The sequence below is a fragment of the Protopterus annectens genome, chromosome 10.part0, assembly GCF_019279795.1.
Source record: "Protopterus annectens isolate FY-2018-M chromosome 10.part0, PAN1.0, whole genome shotgun sequence".
In the NCBI taxonomy this organism is placed as follows: Eukaryota; Metazoa; Chordata; order Ceratodontiformes; family Protopteridae; genus Protopterus; species Protopterus annectens.
Genome location: NC_056744.1, coordinates 757,501,363 through 757,523,094, shown reverse-complemented (window position 1 = coordinate 757,523,094; position 21,732 = coordinate 757,501,363). Strand labels below are relative to the sequence as shown.

Sequence of the window (21,732 nt, the reverse complement as noted above, 5' to 3'; positions counted from 1 at the left end):
CATCAGTGTGCCTGAATATAGAGTCACCTATGACTAGTGTGTTGGGTACGTTGTTTTGCCTTATGGGCTGTGGTTTATTGGCACACTGAGTCTGTGGGTTATATTTTCATTTGGGTTGTGTTGGGAGGTGAAGGTTCCTTGCGTTTCTGCTTTGGGGGTCTCTGTTGCTTGAGCAGATTATTATTGAGGGCCTCTGTGAACGTTTTTGCGTTTCTATGTGTGGATTTTGGTGGTGTAGATTTAGTGGGACTATGTGATGAGTGAGGTTTGGTGCAAGTGTTTACCTTCTCCTCTTGACTGTCAAGTTCAGATCTTCAGGTTGGAGAGAGATTTACCTCCAGTTTAGCTAGATAAGTGCATCTCTCACAGGTTGTGGCGTTGGGTGGTAGGAGGATAGGGTTGTCTGTGTACATGAGGCAATTGCTACATGTACACAGATAATCTTCTCTCACCGGTTGTGGTGTTGGGTGGTAGGAGGAGAGGGTTGTCTGTGTACATGAGGCAAGTGCTACATTGCCCCAAGGTGCTCAGATTCATCAGATAGGGAGGAGAGAACAGTGGGAGCTGACCCTTGGACATGCCTGAATAAAAAACTACTTTCCTCTAGACAAGTGAAGAAAGTGAATATAACAGCTGTTTTTCACTAAGCAAGTGGGGAATGTATGTACAAAAGCTGTTTTCCTCTAGGTAAAGAGGATGGTTGAGTGATGTAGTAATTTGTGGCTTATTTAATGCTAACAAGTTCTGAACAAGTGTTGAGCATGAATAAGCAAATTCAAGTGCTAAAACTAAGAATCTGTACATGGATCTTGTGGTAGATAGGCTACCTAGTGCTTATCCCTCCCACTGATAAGTTAGAATGCTTCCCTTCAACACAGAAATGCTTGGGGGGGGGGGCTCAGAAGCTTACAAACAGTCCTGGATACAGTAAATCGGTATCTGGACTAGACTAGTTACAGGAAAGGTGGGAAACAAGTGCAAACATTAGCTTTTAAACCAGAAAGTTGAAAGAGATGGAAAAACTGCCCAAACGGCCAATAAACTACAATTTTTGGGCAAGAAACCTCTCTTGCAGTAGATAGGCTACCTAGTACTTACCACTCCCACTGATAAGCTAGAAGGCTTCCCTCCAAAACAGAAAGGCTTGGGGGGCTCAGAGGCTTACAAGCAGTCCTGGATACAGCAAATTTGTATCTGGACTAGACTAGTTACAGGAAATATAGGAAACAAGCACAAATGACGGCTTTTAAACCAGTAAGTTGAAAGAGATGGGAAAAACTGCCAAATGGCCAATAAACTACAATTTCTGGGCCAGAAACCACTCTTGTGGTAGATAGGCTACCTATTGCTTACCACTCCCACTGATAAGCTGGAAGGCTTCTCTCCAACACAGAAAGGCTTTGGGGGCTCAGAAGCTTACAAACAGTTTTGGATACAACAAATCTGTATCTGGTCTAGACTAGTTACAGGAAAGGTGGGAAACAAGCACAAAAGCAGGCTTTTAAACCAGAAAGTTGAAAGAGATGGAAAAATTGCCATAATGCTAATAAACTACAATTTCTGGGCCAGAAACCACTCTTGTGGTAAATAGGTTATCTAGTGCTTACCACTCCCACTGATAAGCTAGAAGGCTTCCATCCAACATAGAAAGGCTTTGGGGGCTCAGAAGCTTACAAACAGTCCTGGGTACAGCAAATCTGTAACTGGACTAGACTAGTTACAGGAAAGGTTGGAAACAAGCGCAAATGCAGGCTTTTAAACCAGAAAGTTGAAAGAGATGGAAAAACTGCCCAAACGGCCAATAAACTAAAATTTCTGGGCCAGAAACCACTCTTGTGGTAGATAGGTTACCTAGTGCTTACCACTCCCACTGATAGGCTAGAAGGCTTCCCTCGAACACAGAAAGGCTTTGGGGGCTCAGAAGCTTATAAACAGTCCTGGTTACAACAAATATGTATCTGGACTAGACTAGTTAAAGGACAGACAGGAAACAAGCTAAGATTGTTTTTTTGGAAAGTGGAAAGGGAGAAAGGAGAAAAAGAAGATAATTCAAAATTAAGGACCAAAGTGGCTTGCCCTTCACAAATGCTCTCTCTGTATTAGGTGGAATGAACTAGTGACACTAGACTGGAATAGAGTTGGGATAGAGCTGAACAGATGGGACTGGTAAGAGTGTCTGAAGTCAAAATATGATCTCACTGTACTTGGTTGAATGCGCAAATGAGATAGACCAAGGAGGAGTTTTCAAACACAAATTTACAAGAGGGGTGGCAATTCCAAGGCAATTCTAGGCTTAGAGTTTAACACTGAATATCAATGAAGTGAAACACAATAGCTCCCACTAACTGCAGAGACAGAGAGAGACCACAGTATTCTATGAAACAATTAAATAGAAAAACATATAACTATACAGAGACACAGACCACAATATTCAATGAAACAAACAGAAAAATAAAATGCAGCACAATCTTAAACATCGCAAGTTTGTACATAACTCAGCTAGTAATGCTGTTGATTGCAGGTATGTAGTAGAAGTCAAACAACTCAGATATTGAGCAGTAATAAATTCAAAGATATGTGACTATCAATTATAAATACAGAGAAACCCTTGAGGCTAACAGTTTAACACTGAATATCAATGAAGTGAAACATAATAGTCTCCACTAACTGCAGAGACAGAGAGAGACCCCAGTATTCTATGAAACAATTACATAGAAAAAATAAATAACTACAGAGAGACACAGACCACAATATTCAATGAAATAATTAAACACACAGAAAATAAAATGCAGTACAAACTTTAACACTGCAAGTTTGTACTTAACTCAGCTAGTAATGCAGCTGATTGTAGGTATGTAGCATAAGCCAAACATCTCAGATATTGAGCAGTAATAAATTCAAAGATATGTGGCTAACACTTATAAATAAAGAGAAACCCTCTAGGCTACGAGTTTAACACTGAATATCAATGAAGTGAAACACAATAGTCCCCACTAACTGCAGAGACAGAGAGAGACCACAGTATTCTATGAAACAATTAAACAGAAAAATAAATAACTACAGAGAGACACAGCCCACAATATTCAATGAAATAATTAAACACACAGAAAAATAAAATGCAGTACAAACTTTAACACTGCAAGTTTGTACTTAACTCAGCTAGTAATGCAGCTGATTGTAGGTATGTAGCATAAGCCAAACATCTCAGATATTGCGCAGTAATACATTCAAAGTTATGTGACTAACACATGTAAATACAGAAAAACCCTCTAGGCTAAGAGTTTAACACTGAATATCAATAAAGTGAAACATAATAGCCCCCACTAACTGCAGAGACAGAGAGAGACCACAGTATTTTATGAAACAATTAAATAGAAAAACAAATAACTACACAGAGACACAGACCACAGTATTCAATTAAACAAATAGACAGAAAAATAAAATGCAGTACAACCTTTAACACTGCAAGTTTGTACTTAACTCAGCTAGTAATGCAGCTGATTGTAGGTATGTAGCGGATGCCAAACAACTCAGATATTGAGCAGTAATAAATTCAAAGATGTGTGGCTTACACTTATGAATACAGAGACTCCCTCAAGGCTAAGAGTTTAACACTGAATATCAATGAAGTGAAACACAATAGCCCCCACTAACTGCACAGAGACCACAGTATCCTATGAAACAATTACATTGAAAATTAAATAACTACAGAGAGACACAGACACAATATTCAATGAAACAATTAAATAGAAAAATAAAATGCAGCACAATCTTTAACACTGCAAGTGTGTACTTAACTCAGCTAATAATGCAGTTGATTGTAGGTATGCAGCATAAGCCAAATAACTCAGATATTGAGCAGTAATAAATTCAAAGATATGTGGCTAACACTTATAAATACAGAGAAACTCTCTAGGCTAAGAGTTTAACACTGAATATCAATAAAGTGAAACATAATAGCCCCCACTAACTGCAGAGACAGAGAGAGACCACAGTATTCTATGAAACAATTAAATAGAAAAACAAATAACTACACAGAGACACAGACCACAGTATTCAATTAAACAAATAGACAGAAAAATAAAATGCAGTACAACCTTTAACACTGCAAGTTTGTAGTTAACTCAGCTAGTAATGCAGCTGATTGTAGGTATGTAGCGGATGCCAAACAACTCAGATATTGAGCAGTAATAAATTCAAAGATGTGTGGCTTACACTTATGAATACAGAGAATCCCTCAAGGCTAAGAGTTTAACACTGAATATCAATGAAGTGAAACACAATAGCCCGCACTAACTGCAGAGACAGAGAAAGACCACAGTATTCTATGAAACAATTAAATAGAAAAATATATAACTACAGAGAGACACAGACCACAATATTCAATGAAACAATTAGACAGTAAAATAAAATGCAGTACATTCTTTAACACTGCAAGTTTGTACTTAACTCAGCTAGTAATGCAGTTGATTTTAGGTATGTAGCAAAAGCTAAACAACTCAGATATTGAGCAGTAATAAATTCAAAGATATGTGACTAACACTTATAAATACAGAGAAACCCTCTAGGCTAAGAGTTTAACACTGAATATCAATGAAGTGAAACACAATAGCCACCACTAACTGCAGAGACAGAGAGAGACCACAGTATTCTATGAAACCATTAAATAGAAAAACTAATAAATACAGAGAGACACAAACCACAATATTCAATGAAACAAACATACAGAAAAATAAAAGGCAGTACAATCTTTAACACTGTGAGCTTGTACTTAATTCAGCTAGCACTGCAGTTGATTGTAGGTATGCAGCAGAAGCCAAACAACAAAGATATTGAGCAGTAATAAATTCAATGATATGTGACTACCACTTATAAATACAAAGAAACCCTCTAGGCTAAGAGTTTAACACTGAATATCAATGAAGTGAAACACAATAGCACCCACTAACTGCAGATACTGAGAGAGACCACAGTATTCTATGAACCAATTAAATAGAAAAAAAAATAACTAGAGAGAGACACAGACCACAATATTCAATGAAACAATTAAACAGACAGAAAAATAAAATGCAGTACAATCTTTAACACTGCAAGTTTGTACTTAACTCAGCTAGTAATGCAGGTGTTTGTAGGTATGAGGCAGAAGCCAGAAAACTCAGATATTGAGCAGTAATAAATTCAAAGATATGTGACTAACACTTATAAATAAAGAGAAACCCTCTAGGCTAAGAGTTTAAAACTGAATATCAATGAAGTGAAACACAATAGACCCCATTAACTGCAGAGACAGAGAGAGACCACAGTATTTTATGAACCAATTTAATAGAAAAATAAATAACTAGAGAGAGACACAGACCACAATATTCAATGAAACAATTAAACAGACAGAAAAATAAAATGCAGTACAATCGTTAACACTGCAAGTTTGTACTTAACTCAGCTAGTAATGCAGGTGTTTATAGGTATGTAGCAGAAGCCAAAAAACTCAGATATTGAGCAGTAATAAATTCAAAGATATGTGACTAACACTTATAAATAAAGAGAACCCCTCTAGGCTAAGAGTTTAAAACTGAATATCAATGAAGTGAAACACAATAGACCCCATTAACTGCAGAGACAGAGAGAGATCACAGTATTTTATGAAACAAGTTAATAGAAAAATACATAACTACAGAGAGACACAGACCACAATATGCAATGAAATAATTAAACAGACAGAAAAATAAAAGAAGTAAAAATAAAATGCAGTACAATCTTTAACACTGGTAAGACAGAATGACAGGACTGGTGCAAGTAATTACTTGAAATTAGCTGTCCCAGGCAAAAAAATGCATTCAGTGAGATAGAGTAACTGAATGGACTTTAAATGTAATGGTCACCTCTGTAGAATTAGGAACTTAAATTGCAACTCATATAAAATGTCTTATATAGTATAACATGTGGTGATTGCTACGGTTACTGACATTGGATACAAAATATTCCCAAGTACAGTTCTTCAGTCTGATTTTTTGCCATGCTCACGTGTTTACTGAGACTCATAAGCAGATGTTTGAACATGTGATTCACTGCTTGGCTGATAAAACAGTGTGAGGCAGATATGGGTTACCATGGTTAGTACACTAATTGGTGGAGTTGAAATAGACCATTGTTCATAGGTTCATAGGTTGGTACTAGGCTATCAGCCCTAGGGCCTATACAAGCCTAGCCATAACAATTTGCTGGCTATTTCTTCTCACACTATTTACTTCCCTGGACCCCTGTTAGATCTGATAATGCTCTTTTAAGGGTGAAAGCACTCCTCTCTGTTTTTCAATAAAGATGTTTTGATTTCTAAACAGGTTATATAGGCTTGTGTGATCTAATTTTTAGTTTAAAAGGGTTCTTACCCTGTCTAAAATGTTGCCATTTATGTGGCATTTCAAATACCTGTATTGATTTATCACTTGTGACATATGCAAACACATTTATATAACAGAAACAAACCACATTAACATGTTCGCAGTTACAAACATTATAATCACATATATTCTTCTGTACAAAATAATCAATCCAACATTACAAAAGTTGATTAATTCTTGCCTTTCTTTAAACATCACGCCTTCTCCAAAACATTTTCCTACATGCATTTTCCCATATTTTCCTTTATTTCTCTGTAATTTGATTTTACCCTTTTTCCAAAGACCACACTTCCAGTTCTTTTCCCTCTACTGCAGTATTCAATAATTCAAATATGGTTGGTTTAGGCTTTAATTTTCAGTTTCTAGCAATTGTTTTTTTTTTTTTTGGTCAACCAACAGAATTAAACTTAACAAGGCCTTACTATGTCTAGGCAATTCCGATCCTGTATCCCAGCTCAATAAAAAAATCCTTTGTTACATCCATTTGCCCACCCAGTATTTCTGACAGAGTACTCTGTAGGGGATTTTTAAAATCTGCCAACTCAATACACTCACAAAACATATGTTCCTCATTACCTCTATCTTCCTCCATAATACTTTATATTTTTTTAATCTGCTTAGGGTATAAAAATACCTACACAAATACATCCAGGCAAAAATCATAAATCTTCTAGATGTTGTTGCATATTTGGGAGCCATACATATGCCCTCCGACTCTTTTTTTGTGAATTGCTTATCAAGTCTCTTCCCAATCTTTTCTAACCTCCTCTGATTGATTCCTACAGCTATTGTGCAATACTTTATATGCCCTACTAATTATCCCTTTTTTACCAGCAGCTTTTGTTTTAGAGTCAAAACTCTACCATTGTTGATCTTTCATTTAGGATTTCTCTATCTATATCTATATCTCTGATATCAATCGCTGATAGGGAAGGTAGTCTGTAACCTGCAGTCCCAGTGTCTTCTTGGCCTCTTCACAGTCTATTACCTTACCCACTCTAGTTATTTGTTCCCAATACCTATGTTTTCTCCAGTAAATTCCAGCCACTCTTACCTATCCTCTGTACCCCAAATTGCACTCATACCTATTTGCTGGCTTAGTTCTTAGAATACTTTCTGCTAATTTATGAATATAATATTCTGAATGTTGTTATTTTATTTCCAAAACCACACTCCCTTCCTATTTCTTGTACTTAATCTCTGCTTCAACATTACCCTTTTCCACTTTGATTTATAGCTTTCTGCTTTTGATAAGAGACTTAATTGTGTAGCTCTGAACTATCCCTGGAAATCAGGTAATTGCAAGCCACCTTGTTCTATCAGCATGATCATCTTATCCCACTTGACTCTTGCCATCTTTCTCTCCCAGATAAAACACTTCAGCTCTTCATTAATTACTATCCACAAGTTTTACTTTAATTGCTAAAGATATGCTTGATGTGTGTATAAAACTAAAAGGGCCAAAAACATTGCATAGCTTGTATCTTGTTATACATATCCATAGACAAAAGCTTTCAGTTTCTCAGTTTCTGTATCACCTTTTGCTTAGTCTCTTTACACAAATCCATAGTTGCCATAACAGAATCCTTTTTAACTCACACTCCTAAATTCTTTACTTTATTATACTTCCATAAATATGGGGTATTGCTGAACCAATTCAACTGTCGTTACACAGTTTAAAGCTATAGTCTTTGTATTATCTTCATTAATTTTATATCACAGAACAATTTGAAATTGTCTCACATGTTTCATGGCACTGAGATGTCCTTTTCTGGTTTTATCAGGTGCAAAATAATATCCTCTGAAAATAAAATTCATTTTTTCTTGATTACCATACCAATTATATCCTTGAATTTCTGAGTGCCTTAATTTCCTTGCCAATGCTTCTAAATATAATTTGAATAACAAAGGGAAACCTCTGTCTGGTTCTTCACACAGCTTATCAAAGAGCCTCCTCTGCCTCTAACCTTGACATATTTAAGTCTTCACTAAGTATTTCCATTTCTGCTTTTTCTTGATGTGTACACTTCTCCACTTTATACACATTTTCATATAATTTCCAAAATATCCTTAATACCTATACTGCAACTCAGGTTATTTTTCTTGTTATATGTTCCCTAAGTTTGGCAACAACCCTTTCTATTTTCTCTTGCTGAAGTCGTTGTGCTAAACATTTTTGTGCTCGTGAGTTATTATCAAAAACAATTAATAGCAATCTTTCTAAACTCATGCATATTATACAGGTACTCCTTTATTTTCTCTTTAACAGTCCTTTTCTGTGAGATTCCCCTTATTTTATAATACATTAACATTTGTCAGCCCCTCTAAATAATTCTTGTTACTTCTTATCCAACTATTTTTCTTTTATTTCTACACTATTTTTAAACTCTACTTTCATTTTTATCCCACTCACTCATTGTAACTTCTGAAGAACATTTTATCTTCTTTAATAACTCCTGAATAATTTCCAGTACCAATTCCTTAAATTGCCCTCTTTTTAACGAACAGGTGGGAAAGCACCAGTGTCTCAGTTTAACTTCATTTACTTTCATTTTTGGCTTAGTTATTATTGGTGCATGATCTAAAATAGTTTTGGATGTGTGTCAAAACTTTCAGTTCAATGGATATCTTCCTGTGAAATATAATTCATATATAGTCTAACATGTAAATGTGGAGTTCCTACTAGTGAATTCACATCTTTCATGCCAAATATTGTCAGAACTTTCTCCAGATAGCTACCTTCTTCTGTTATATTTTTTCTTATAGGCCTCCCAGATATATCTTCACTGTTGCAAATCAAATTCCAGTCCTCAACTATAAGTAATATTATCTGCTGAAAGCTAACTATTTCTCCAAATTTCTTTAAGCTCCATAATAATAGTTATAGGTGGAATATAAATACATGCCAGTGTCATGCTCCTTCCTTGCCAGTAGCTCCTTAAAACTACAAATTTACCATTATTATCTTTGTTTCCATCTTTGATCACTATTGGAGCTCTTGTAGCAATTAGTATAAGTACTCCTCTTTTCCTTTTTCCCTATTGCTCTGCCAAATATCTATCCTGAAGTCCTTTCTTTATCCAATGTACATGTACAGTTCTTTCCAAATGTGTTTCATGTACCATTACTACTTGCACTCTACATTTCATCATATAATTCAGTACTCTTTCCTTTTAGTCTGTACCTGCTGGACCATTCACACTCCAAGATAAGTAAAGTGTTGATGTAATAAGAAGTTATTATTCCCAATTGTTATATGCAACATCTTTTTTAGATGTCTACTTCTAGCTTTCATCGTACATGCACCCATCTAATGTTTGGCATGTTGATCTTTTATACAGTTGCTTGTCATCCTCTCCATTTGAATCCATGTCACATTTTATAAGACTTTTTGTTATAATAAAAATCTTCAAACAAAGAAGCAAACACACTCCCAGAACACCCGCATAACCTGGAAACTTAATACTAACAAATAAAACCATTTACATCTTCCCTAATAGGGAAAATTCTTCTAAATAAACAGCTGCATACACAAGCATTATTTGACCTAGAATTAGAGTTATCCATGAGTTATTACTGTATTTGCTCCTACCTACAATAATTGATGTCTGCTTGTTATATCTTTATTCCCCTCCCAAATGTGAAAAACAATGTACATGCTTTCAGAAAATATTAACTTTTAGCCTCAGAGAAACCAGTTCTTTGGCTTTCTATAGTAAGTTTACCTCCATGGAACCATAACAAAAACATAAGAATAAATTAAGTCCTCAGCTGCAAGCGTCTAAAGTCATGCTAAACATTTATTGCTAAAGGAGAACTTTTCATTACATTCAGTGTTCTCTTATTTACTTGTTTCCACTTAAAACTTGTATCTTTCCAAATATTCATGACATGATGTAGGGCAAACAGTGTTTACGTCCCCGACAAGTTTAACAAAGTCAACAAAGGTCCTTTTTTCTAAGTTTTTCTTGTGCAGTTATATTTCACAAATGTGACTGATGCTTTGTAATCTCACATTTATTCACTAAATTTTGTGCTGCTGGTCTTCATCCTGTTCATCTACATCTCCAAACTCCAAACTATGGTTCAATTCCAAAGTATTCCTAATTCTTCTACTCAGCTATTCTACTTTTCTCAACATTTTCCTTTGCAACACTGGAAAATGTTTCACTGGCAAAGTCTCTCTATGAGCTTTATTTTTAGAAGAATGAGAAGCAAAGTCCCCCACTGCTTGATGGGTCACATTTTTCTTAAATAAACTTTTGTATTTCCTCCTTATACTCTTCTCCAACAAAAAAATATTTTATACTCCACAAGAAAACAACATTCTGAATATAATTAGATACAGTAGCTTGCATCTCACACCTGCCTCTCAACATTCCCTGATTGCTAGAATAAATGTGTTTCTTTTCTACCTGGTGTACAGTGAATAATCATTTCCACAAATATTCTAATGTCTCAAAATTTTAATTATTTGCCCTTCTGTTCTAATTTTGGCAGGATCAACTCTTTCTGCTAGTAGGATTGCATATTTACTAATACAGGTCTTGGTTGCTTTCTGATGGCCAGATTTGGAGAATACACACAGTCTGCCCCTTCAATTAACAAATCCTGCTGTGGAATACCAGTCCATTTACTTGTTTGTGCCATGATTGTATTGTCAGATCTGACAAACTGCTAGCACTCTATTGATGGCTGATGTCAGGGAACCTAGTGGATATTAAATGGTTTTAATAAAGCTCATAGTACAACTCATGGTACATTAGGAATAGGCAATGAAATTCATTGGCATAGCATGATTTTTAGTCTCACTATCTCTTGCTCTGTGGCATACAAGACAGTTCATTACATTTTGACATTGGCTTAGGTCAATGTTCTCCACTCTCAGTATGACATTGTACCACAGTAGAACTGAAATTTCACCACTGTGGTAGCTTTGTAGGAAGGATCTCCACAGTGATACTCTTATTCTATTGGAACATGGAAAATGTTATACTTCTAAAGATAAAGTTAATGTAAAAGCTGCATCTTAACCTTTTTGGCTGCATTTCATAGTTTTAGAGCTGTGTTCTTGTTAGCACAACTTTTAGGCAAAATACATATTGTTTTAGTTCTGATATCATGCCTGCTTAACCCAGTCATATATGTGATTGTCATCTTGTTGCTACTCAAAATAAAGGTCTTTTGTTTTTTTGTAGAACATTTGCACCAGATTCCAAAACAATCAGAATAGCATAATGGAAACTGCTCCCATCTTGCAACACTACACCAATATTAAATCCCATCTTCACTTCTTATATGACATAATGAAAGAGGACAGAGTACCCCATATTATCCAATGCAATGCCAACTCTACAAATGATAGGGATACCCTCTCTGCCAGGACAGGTAATGAGATTCAGCAATACTCAATATAAATGAACCATTTTATCTATGAAATCTGAGGACCACTGAACCTGTTTTGAAGTTACTGAGAACACATAAATACTGCCAGCCCCTCAATACCTTGTGTATACCTGATGTGATACTACAAGTATACCAGGAGAAATTCTGTCATGTAATAGGCATTTTAATCCATAAACCCAGGAGGAGTGTAATGTTCTGTGGGATTCTGATCCCAAACTGCAATTTCATGGTTTTCAAACTACTTTTGAGCTGTGCAAAATGTTTAGTTATGATGGTGTTTTGTGGTCCAATTCCCATTTTGATGCTGATGGACATAGTTGGTACTATTTTCATACTAATGTAAACCTAGAGTATATTTCTCTGCATGCTCTTCCTTAGTACTGACCAGGCCAGGGGATACATCTGCCTGAATTGTCTGTAATGTCCATGTTGTTATGTGGGAAGCTCATTGATTGTCAGGTAGATTACCTATTCCTATTTACCAGAAAGGTTACATATTTCAATCTCCTCACTTTGCACTTGTTTTAACATAGCATTCCAGTCCTGGTGGGCCATGTTTTCAATACAAAGGTAAATGGAAGTCATATTTTCTCTGTCTGGTAGCAATTTAGAAGGATGTCATAAATATAATGACAACTGACTGACAAAGAGTACAGAAATGAAACATATGGCGATGCTCGACAGGAGGAGATTTAACTATAGATTAAACAAGACTGCAAAAATCAGCTGAAGCTCACTTCTACTTCTGTGACCCTTTTACAGTCCAGTCCCAACTATCCAAAAATGTAAACAAATTACATGATTTCATGTGGAACACTACAACAGTTTCAGCTAAAACAAAGAGATGGACAGTCATTATTAAAAATGCCCTATAGACATTCTGCTGCAAATTTTCCTGAATAGGTAAATGACAGTTACGATTGACAAAATTCTTCTGCTAATGAGTATTTTGTATATAATATATGGACTTAATCATGGCATGCAGAATTATATATGCACAAGCACATTTCAAAACATGCATTTGAAACCGGATTGTATCTCAGGTGTGGCTTAATATTTTATAAAAAAATTAATGGCCATGATATTTCAGAAACATCTGTAAATTGTCCAGACTGTATCTTCAATAGATATATCTGCACTTAGGTGGTATAATATAAAATCTGAAAGCATGCATATCTCCTTACAGGTCATACATCCTACCATTTTAATTACATTGCAAATACATTAAGTATGGAAATCTGTTTTCCCAATCAACTTTGATGTCAGCTACTGGTTCATATAAGTATAGATAACCACAACATTCAGTGGTTATACTATTGACAAAAACTAAAGTTGTAGTTAAAAAAGAAAACGTACATATGCTTGTTGGATTTACCAACATTGGCGGTGACCGAAGACTGCCTTTACTGTCTGTTACTTCTATCCACAGTATGTAAGACTGACTCGTGTTGATGATAGGTATGACACATTCAAAGTAATCGTATATGCTGCAGTTTTGCTGCTTAGTCCTTTCCACCGATATATCCACTCTGTTAAGAAAAAAACATCACCATGAATATACTACTCCCATACAAATGGCTACATAATTCATGTTTCATTCTTTCATTCATGCATAAGTTCTTGTGACACTTAATAGGTTTAATACAGCAACTCACTCACAGATTTACTATCACTAGTGTATACACTTTCAGAAACTGTAGTCACAGATATTCATACATTTCAACTGTACAGATTTCTGCAGAATGTCCAGCTTTTTGGCTCATATTTTTTGACTGTTCCTCATAAAACTTGTCTTTTTTTGCCAAATCACTGAGATGATCTGAGGACTAAAGTCACTAAATAATGACATGTGTTTGAGTTTCAGACTTCATATTCTTCAGTAAATGTATGTTAAAACAATCCCTGTTACTCTAGCAACTTTCTACGTCTATAAGAGGAATATTTAAAATCTGCCCCTATTTTTAGGCATTTGTCCCCCAATTTTGTTGGGCTCTGTCCTGATTTCTTGCACTATGAGGTTGAGAGGTATGGATGTGATGGAAAATAAAAATAACATATCTTTTTGATTATTCCTTACCTGCTGAATAATCCTTTGTGTGAAATGGATTTTTACTCATTTAAGTTATTTAGCTATTTCAAAACATTGGTGACATCAATAAATGTTGCTTGTGTATGTATATATATATATATATATATATATATATATATATATATATATATATGTGTGTGTGTATACGTATGTATATATATATATATATATATATATATATATATATATATATATATATATATATATATATATATATATATATATAAAATTAGTGGCTACTTACAGATGTGATTTCTCACTGCCAGTCAGGTAGTCAGAAAGAAAATATATGGAGAAAACTGAATTCTAAGGAAATGTTAGTTAGAAAGGTGAATTGTAAAAATAGCTGCTTTTCAAGAGCTAAAGTCAAAAATAAATGCTTGTTTGGAAGATAAAAAAATGCATAGCCACTTCTGACACTACATTAAAAAGAAGATGAACAGTAAAGTGAACATTTTTATGAAAATTCCTGCATCATTTATTGGCAGAAGTAGAGTCAATTGTTTTATGATGTGTATCCACATCTAAATACACAATCTCAAAGGAACTCGTTATGTACTGCTACATAGATGCTTTCACATCTGATCAGGACATGTTCCAGTCAATGTCCAGATTTCTATTATAAGTGCAATCAACTGTACAAAAATATTTCTAAAGTTAAAATTTGGCAAAACATAGAAAAAAGGTTTGGATTAAGCAAAATAACTTCTTAATACTTCAGTGACATCATATACTCTACCTTTTCTGCTTCAATTTTTAAAACATTTTAAGGGTTTTATAATACATCTACAATTATGGATGAGTCTTCACAAACATACAACACAGATCAAATTAGAACTTAATACTATAGATGTGTTCTAGCATTTCATCCCCCAAAAATATTGTAGAATGATTCATTATAACACAATATAGTTTAATAACAGCAGGCCCAAATGCAGAGATGTCAAACATCCAAACAACAGTAACAATAAATCCAGTTCTACTGTCAGATATTATGCTACTGACATGCTTTTCAGCCTGTCCTCAATATCACTGAAAGCCAGTGCAGAAAGCCTGAGTTGTGCAGTGAACTGTATATGAGAGTGATGCATACAATGTGTGATAGAAAGAAGTCATAATTGAGGAAGTTTGTATGTCACTGGAGACAAACAGAAAGATGATGCTGGTGGCAAGAATGAATAACAGTGTTTAATGTGCTGATAGTGTAATTGAATAGATTAAAGCTAGAACAGTAATGGATGTTATGTTAGATAATGTCATAAATACCCTCAGAATATAATGCCATTTGATGACTCAATCACATGCTGAAAAATACATTTGCAATAGTCATTATTTCTATGAAGAATGCATTATCAGTGTTGTCCAAATTTACTGGACAAAACTTTGCTTGTCTCTTGTGTCAGACTTTAGAGGTCCCATGTATGCACTCTCATTGAAAGCATTTTTTCATCTGAAAAATATCATCTAAACACAATAATATGTATTATCAAAAATATGATAGGTGACATCTAAATGAATATTATTAATATATAATATTGATAGCAGATACTACAAGCTAGTTTAATTAAGTACTGAATGGGCTTTTGGGGCCATGGATACATTATACATATTGGGACTATTTCTAGTTTACTAGTGACTGCTTAAGACCAGTCAATATTTGTTTGGAGACGTATTCCCTTCCCCAGTATTATTTGAACATGGATTTAGACGTTTGGGGTGGAGGGATGCAGGTGGGAATGAGCCCTGAAAAGACCACTAACAGTAAGTTCATTATGTATGGTAGTATTTTTATCTGGGATACTTTTTCAATTCAGTGATCTTGCTTTTAGATTTTTGGCTTTAATATTTTGGAATTTGACCGTTTTTATGTATGTATTTTTTTTTTTAATTTATTAATTTACTTTGTTCACTTTACAATTTAATAACTGTTCTGGCTCCACTAGGTTTATGTCTGGTATCCAGAGACTGCATTCATTCTAAGTAGGGTAAATCTGGCGAAGACAGCAGGTAAATTCCCGCACTCTTTTTGATGTGTCACAGGATGTTCTACATCTACTTGGTTTGCCACCCACTCAAGTACATGAGACCTCAGCATAATATCTCATCTGAAGAAGGGCATACTCACATGTCAGCATCCTTCTTATGCTCTACTGTGTTGTCTGTAGTGGAAAATAAACCTGGGAACCTAGTGGGGTAATACAACATACTGTCTTCATGCACTCTCTAAAAAGTAAGTCTGCTATTTGCTGAGCCTCTGACAAATATATATACATACATACACACGCACTCAAGCATATATCTATAGCGAGAGAGAAAGAGAGATAAATATACACACACATACACACACACACACACACACACACACACACACACACACACACACGTATATATATATATATATATATATATATATATATATATAAATATATATATATTTGTAAATAGGACTCCAGTTGTCAGAAGTAACTCAATGGAATACATACACAGACTCACAGATGGTTTTCATTTGTAGTATCAGAAGTGCAATCTGACTAGAAGAGAAAGTGTGTTTGAATTTCCTGTAAAAATAATGAATGATGTCACATAAGCATTTGAGTGCTGGAGTCTTTACTTGAGTCGGATAATTAAATTTTCTCATTGTACATTTTAGAAAACTGCTCACATTTTTTGGACTGTGTTTAAGTGCACACACACACACACACACACACACACACACACACACACACACACACACACACACACACACACAAACACACACACATATGTGTATGTGTTTGTGTGTGTGTATGTATATATGTGTTTATATATATTCAGATTATATATATAGATCAATAGATAGAGTATAGATTTAGATATATATCTCACATATGTCACATACCATCCATACAATGTTGATGAAGCATATCCTCATATCTGACTTGAACAACCACCTACCATCCACAGAGTTTACTAGGAGTTGGAAAGTAGGGAGCAAACTAGGTTGCCATTTTTATTTTATATCAAGTACACTACATGCACCAGTGTAGACAATTTAGAATCACCAGTCTACCTACTGTAAGTGTTTGGAATGCAAGAGGTAGCTGTAATACCTGCAGAAAATTAATTTGAACATGAGATATATGCAGTTTAAGCACAGAAGGTAGCCAAGACAAAACAGAACTGGCAAATCTCTTGTTGTACGGCAACAATTACTAATGATAATAATTTCACCACTGTGTGTGTGTGTATTTCATATATATATATATATATATATATATATATATATATATATATATATTTATTTATTTACATTTGTTTACCAGGAATGTCCGACTAAAAGCAGGTCTATTTTCAGTGGAGGCCCGGAGAAAAAAGCTCCACAGAGAAATAGAGACACACACACACACACACACACACACACACACACACACACACACACACACACACACACACACACACACACACACTTTAACTAATCAAATCTTCATAATTTTGATATCTGTTTTGTCAAAACACAAAACAGATGGTTAACAGGTATGCGTCTGAGATGATTCAGTGTCACCCGCATGGGTTGTCCATGAACCCACTCTCTGTTGGAATTATACAAATGTTATCTGGACAGCTTATTCAGTTTCCAGAAGACTTTACAAACCGTAATAGTGTTTTAGGCCCATATTCTAAGACAATTGGAGTATTTTTTTTTTTAATTTGGAACTCTTCAGTAACTCCAAGTTTAACTATCTTCCTCACTTCCAAACTTATTGCCATTATCTTTCTTTGAGGTTCTGGTACTCTATGTGGTTTGACTTTTACTTACCTTTGGTACAGTTTTAGTGAGAGAAGTGCCTCTGAGAAGATATCTGTATGATGGTGAACATGATCAAATGGCTTTGTACAGCCATTATAGTAGAGGTAAATGTTGGTGGGTTTAGTAGTGAGTTACATTTAGGAAGTATGTGCATGAGAATATGCACAGGTGAGTGTCTGCCCAGGAGATAGTAGTAGGGGGATAGTGAGGTGCTGGATTAGGTGTGTTTTTCTGTGTGGATGCATGTATGGGTGAATGTGTGCATGTCTGTATGGAGTTAGCTGTTTTGTATGTGTGTGTGTGTGTGTGTGTGTGTGTGTGTGTGTGTGTGTGTGTGTGTGTGTGTGTAATAAATTTGTGGGGAGGAGGATTAGGTGGCAGCCATACTTCCACACACCGCCAGAACTAAGGTGCAGAGCGTGCAGCACTTTATAGGTGGGACACTGTACACAGGGAAATTACACAAAAGTAGTGCCTGATTGGCTCTTATATAGACTGGAGATAGGGTTGTGTGGGAACACTTGACGCCAGGGATAACTCTTAAACGACATGCTTGACTGGCAATTAGAATAGGTATCAGAGGTTGGGGAAGTAATATTACCCATATATTTGTTTTTTTCTTATCAAACAATATTTTTCTGCTCTCACATTTACCTTTGTTTATGATACAAAGCTTTTAACCAATTGATTTCTTTTTCTATGTTTTGCACAAACCTGGATTTCCTTATTCAGGTATAACATCTGTCTGTGTCTTACATTTCAACCCCTCAGACAAAATGTATGTCAATGGTATGTTCAACAATACAGTGTTAGTTAGAAATGGAACTTACCAATGAAGGTTCCTGTCTCCTATTTGTTCAGTCTCCATATTCAATCCTTGCGCATTAAGTTAAAATCTCTTACTTCTCTCTGTTTTCCAAATTTCAAATGTGTCATTGTAGTCTATGCAGCTGTTTGCTGACAACAGCAATATTTATTTCTTCACTCCTCACAATGAAAGACCTGCCCCGGCATTCAATGACGCCTGCACTAAGTGTACATCGTTCTAAGTGAATAGACAACACAGGCATAACTCACACCATCTTCCTCCTAATTTTAGTTTTCCCACTGATTTTCTTGCACCTTTAAATATTAACAGGGATTCATAAGGCTTACCACAAAGTAGACTACATGTACATTAAGTATAATCTTTCTGAGTGACTAGTAAGCACAAAAAAATGGTACAGATGTTCTTGAATCCATATCATGTGCACATAGTGTAGGTGTTATTGAATCTGCCCCTAAACTTGCTCCACCATTGACTTTTGGCTTCCCTTTCTAACCATAGTCTAAACTTAAACGTAAATATTCTGTCTCCAGTCAGTGGTGTTTAAAAATATATTTATGTTTATGAATATCATAATAGCTGCAAATCTCAGATAGATAGACAACACTTTCTCTTAGAATGCTCAATAAGTAAATTTCAGCCAACATAATATAATTATATGGAAGGGCAAAATCCAGTAAGATATAATAACATGGACACATTCAAATTTTCTTTGGTGTCTAAGTTTTAATAATTTTATTTTAAATAACCTGCTTCCATAAAGCTATACCAAAAAACTGTTTTTTTAAATCAGGTCACAGTATTTCATGATGTATATGATTATATTAACCTATATGAATACCATAGCAAAGACTTCCAGCAACAGAAGTCTATGAGGTCAGAAATTACAAATCCTCTATTGTTACTTTCAATATTATAGGTTCATAGGTTCATAGGTTCATACTAGGCTATCTGCCCTAGGGCATTTATAAGCCTAGCCAGAGTGTGTTTGGCTTTTGCTACCCATTTTAAATTAATTTTGCTATGCCCTTTTTCGAGGTTAGTATACTGTGCCTCTGTCTAACAGTGACACAGAAGTGATACCCGGGGTAAACCTACGATCTCCCATCCACTCATCAAGATTCCTCTTGAAGAGAGTCAATGAGGGACTCTGCCTAACCTGGACTGGGATTTTATTCCAGAGTGAAGGGAGCCTCTGGGTTATGAGTCTGTCCCTCCAGCATGTCCTATTTATTTCAGTGCTGAGGTTTAAGTCTCTCGAGCTCGTAGCTCGATGGGATTTGGATTTTCTGAGGTGCAACATGTCCATTAATTCCGGGTTGGACATGGCTTTATACGTCAGGCACAGATCGCCTCTGAGCAGGCGGTATGCCACTGAGTAGAGCTGGAGTTTCTTTAACCGGGCAGCATATGGCATCTGTTTGAGCCCTATGATCCTCTTGGTGAGGTACTTTTGGGGTCTTTCCAGTTGCTGCAGGTGTCTGGTAAGGTACATCCCGAAAGGGGCATTGTACTCAATTATGGGCCTGTGTGGAATGAGTAAAGAGGCACGATGACCTCCCCTGATCCAGATGTGAATCCCTTCATGATTAGGTGGGCTATATAAAATGTTTTTCTAACCACTTTGGCCACGTGGTTGTCAAATGAGAGATTGCTATCAACTTGGGTCCCCAGGTCCCTAATTACTTCTTCTGTACTTAATGGATTACCACCTATGTTGTAATTTCTGGGCACTTTGTTTTTGCCAAAGGGGATGACTATACACTTTTTGGCGTTTAGCTTGAGGCCATGGCTCTGGCACCAGTTGTCTGTTTCTATAAGGCCCTTTTGGAGGATGCTTGTGTCGGCTGGAGAGTTGATTATGGCGCCCAGTTTGCAGTCATCTGCGAACTTAGTCAGCCACAGTCCTTCCGTGTTGACCTGTACCTCCGAGAAATATATACCGAACAAGAGAGGTCCCAGGACTGAGCCTTGTGGGACGCCACTTGTAACTGGTTTGGAGTCTGACATGGCTCCAGCAATTCTAACCATGTGGGTTCTGTCCTTGAGCCAGTTTGCAACCCATCTAGTGACATAGGGGTTTATATTTAAGCTGGTGAGCTTATCTATAATGCCTGAGTGGGGTATTGTATCGAAGGCTTTTGCGAGGTCCAGGTAGGCTGTGTGGACCACCTTCCCCTCGTCAATGGCCTTGGTGACTGTTTCAAAGAAATCAACCAGGTTTAAGAGGCAGGATCTGCCCTTAACAAAGCCGAACTGGGTAGGATCCAGTGTCTGTAGGTCCCCAATATCTTTATTTATGAGGTCCATGATGATCCTTTCCATAGCTTTGCAGACTAAGCTAGTCAGGCTTATGGGGCGATAGTTTCCAGAATCCGTTGAGGCACCACCTTTGTGGAGAGGGACCACTGTTGCTGTACACCACTCTTTGGGTACATATCCTGTAGTAAGGCTAAGATTGAACAGTAGTTTTATGTTTGGGTTTAGCTCTTCTTGGAGTTCATGTAGGACGTAGCCCGGGACACCGTCTGGTCCCATTGATGCTGTGTTTTTTGCTTTGGAGAGGGCAGCTCTTACCTGAGCATCTGAGATGTCAGGGGGGCAGCACTCTGCTGGGATAAATATTTGCCCTTTTGGTGGGGAGGGAGGGGAGTTTGCCCTGAACCTGTCAGCTATGATGTTGGCAATGTCTGTGGGTTCGGTGTATTTTTTGTCATTTTGGACTAATTCTGGGCATATCTGGGAATTCCCACCCAGGTTCCTAACATAACTAAAGAAAGCCTTGTGATTATCCTTAGTGTCCTGTGCAATTTTTCTCTCGAAGCTGGCCTTAGACGATTTTATGAGTGCCCGTAGTTTTTTGCTAATACTGATCAGAGATGCCTTCCCTTTTTGGGATTTTGCTCTATCATGTAGTAGCTTCCTCCTTCTATTGTATAGTTTATTTATGGCTGGGGTCCACCAGACAGGACTTCTGCCTTTGGAGGATTGGGTCTTGGTTTTATTTGGGATTGCATGATCCATGCATTCCTGAAGGTGTTCATAGAATGCGTTTATAAAGGATTCTGCGGTCTGGGCCGTATTTTCCACAGGCCCGGGGGCTTTGAAGGATTCCACCTCGGTTTTGAGGAGTGTGAAATTTGCTTTAGAGAAGTTTTTCACTGTGGTTTTCAGGGCAGAGGGTGGAGTCAGGATGTGAATATCCAGTGAGATTAGTTTATGGTCT

At 36.3% G+C, this 21,732-nt stretch overlaps 1 protein-coding gene across 3 annotated transcripts in view; it reads right to left on the bottom strand.

Moving 5' to 3' along the window:
• LEPR (leptin receptor) overlaps nucleotides 1-21,732 on the bottom strand; it is a 1,381,011-nt gene that overhangs the window by 442,114 nt on the left and 917,165 nt on the right. For all 3 annotated transcript variants that reach the window (XM_044085570.1, XM_044085571.1, XM_044085569.1), the window contains exon 5: nucleotides 13,161-13,333. In XM_044085570.1, coding sequence (XP_043941505.1) covers nucleotides 13,161-13,333 — 173 coding nt within the window. The remainder of the gene's footprint in view (nucleotides 1-13,160; nucleotides 13,334-21,732) is intronic.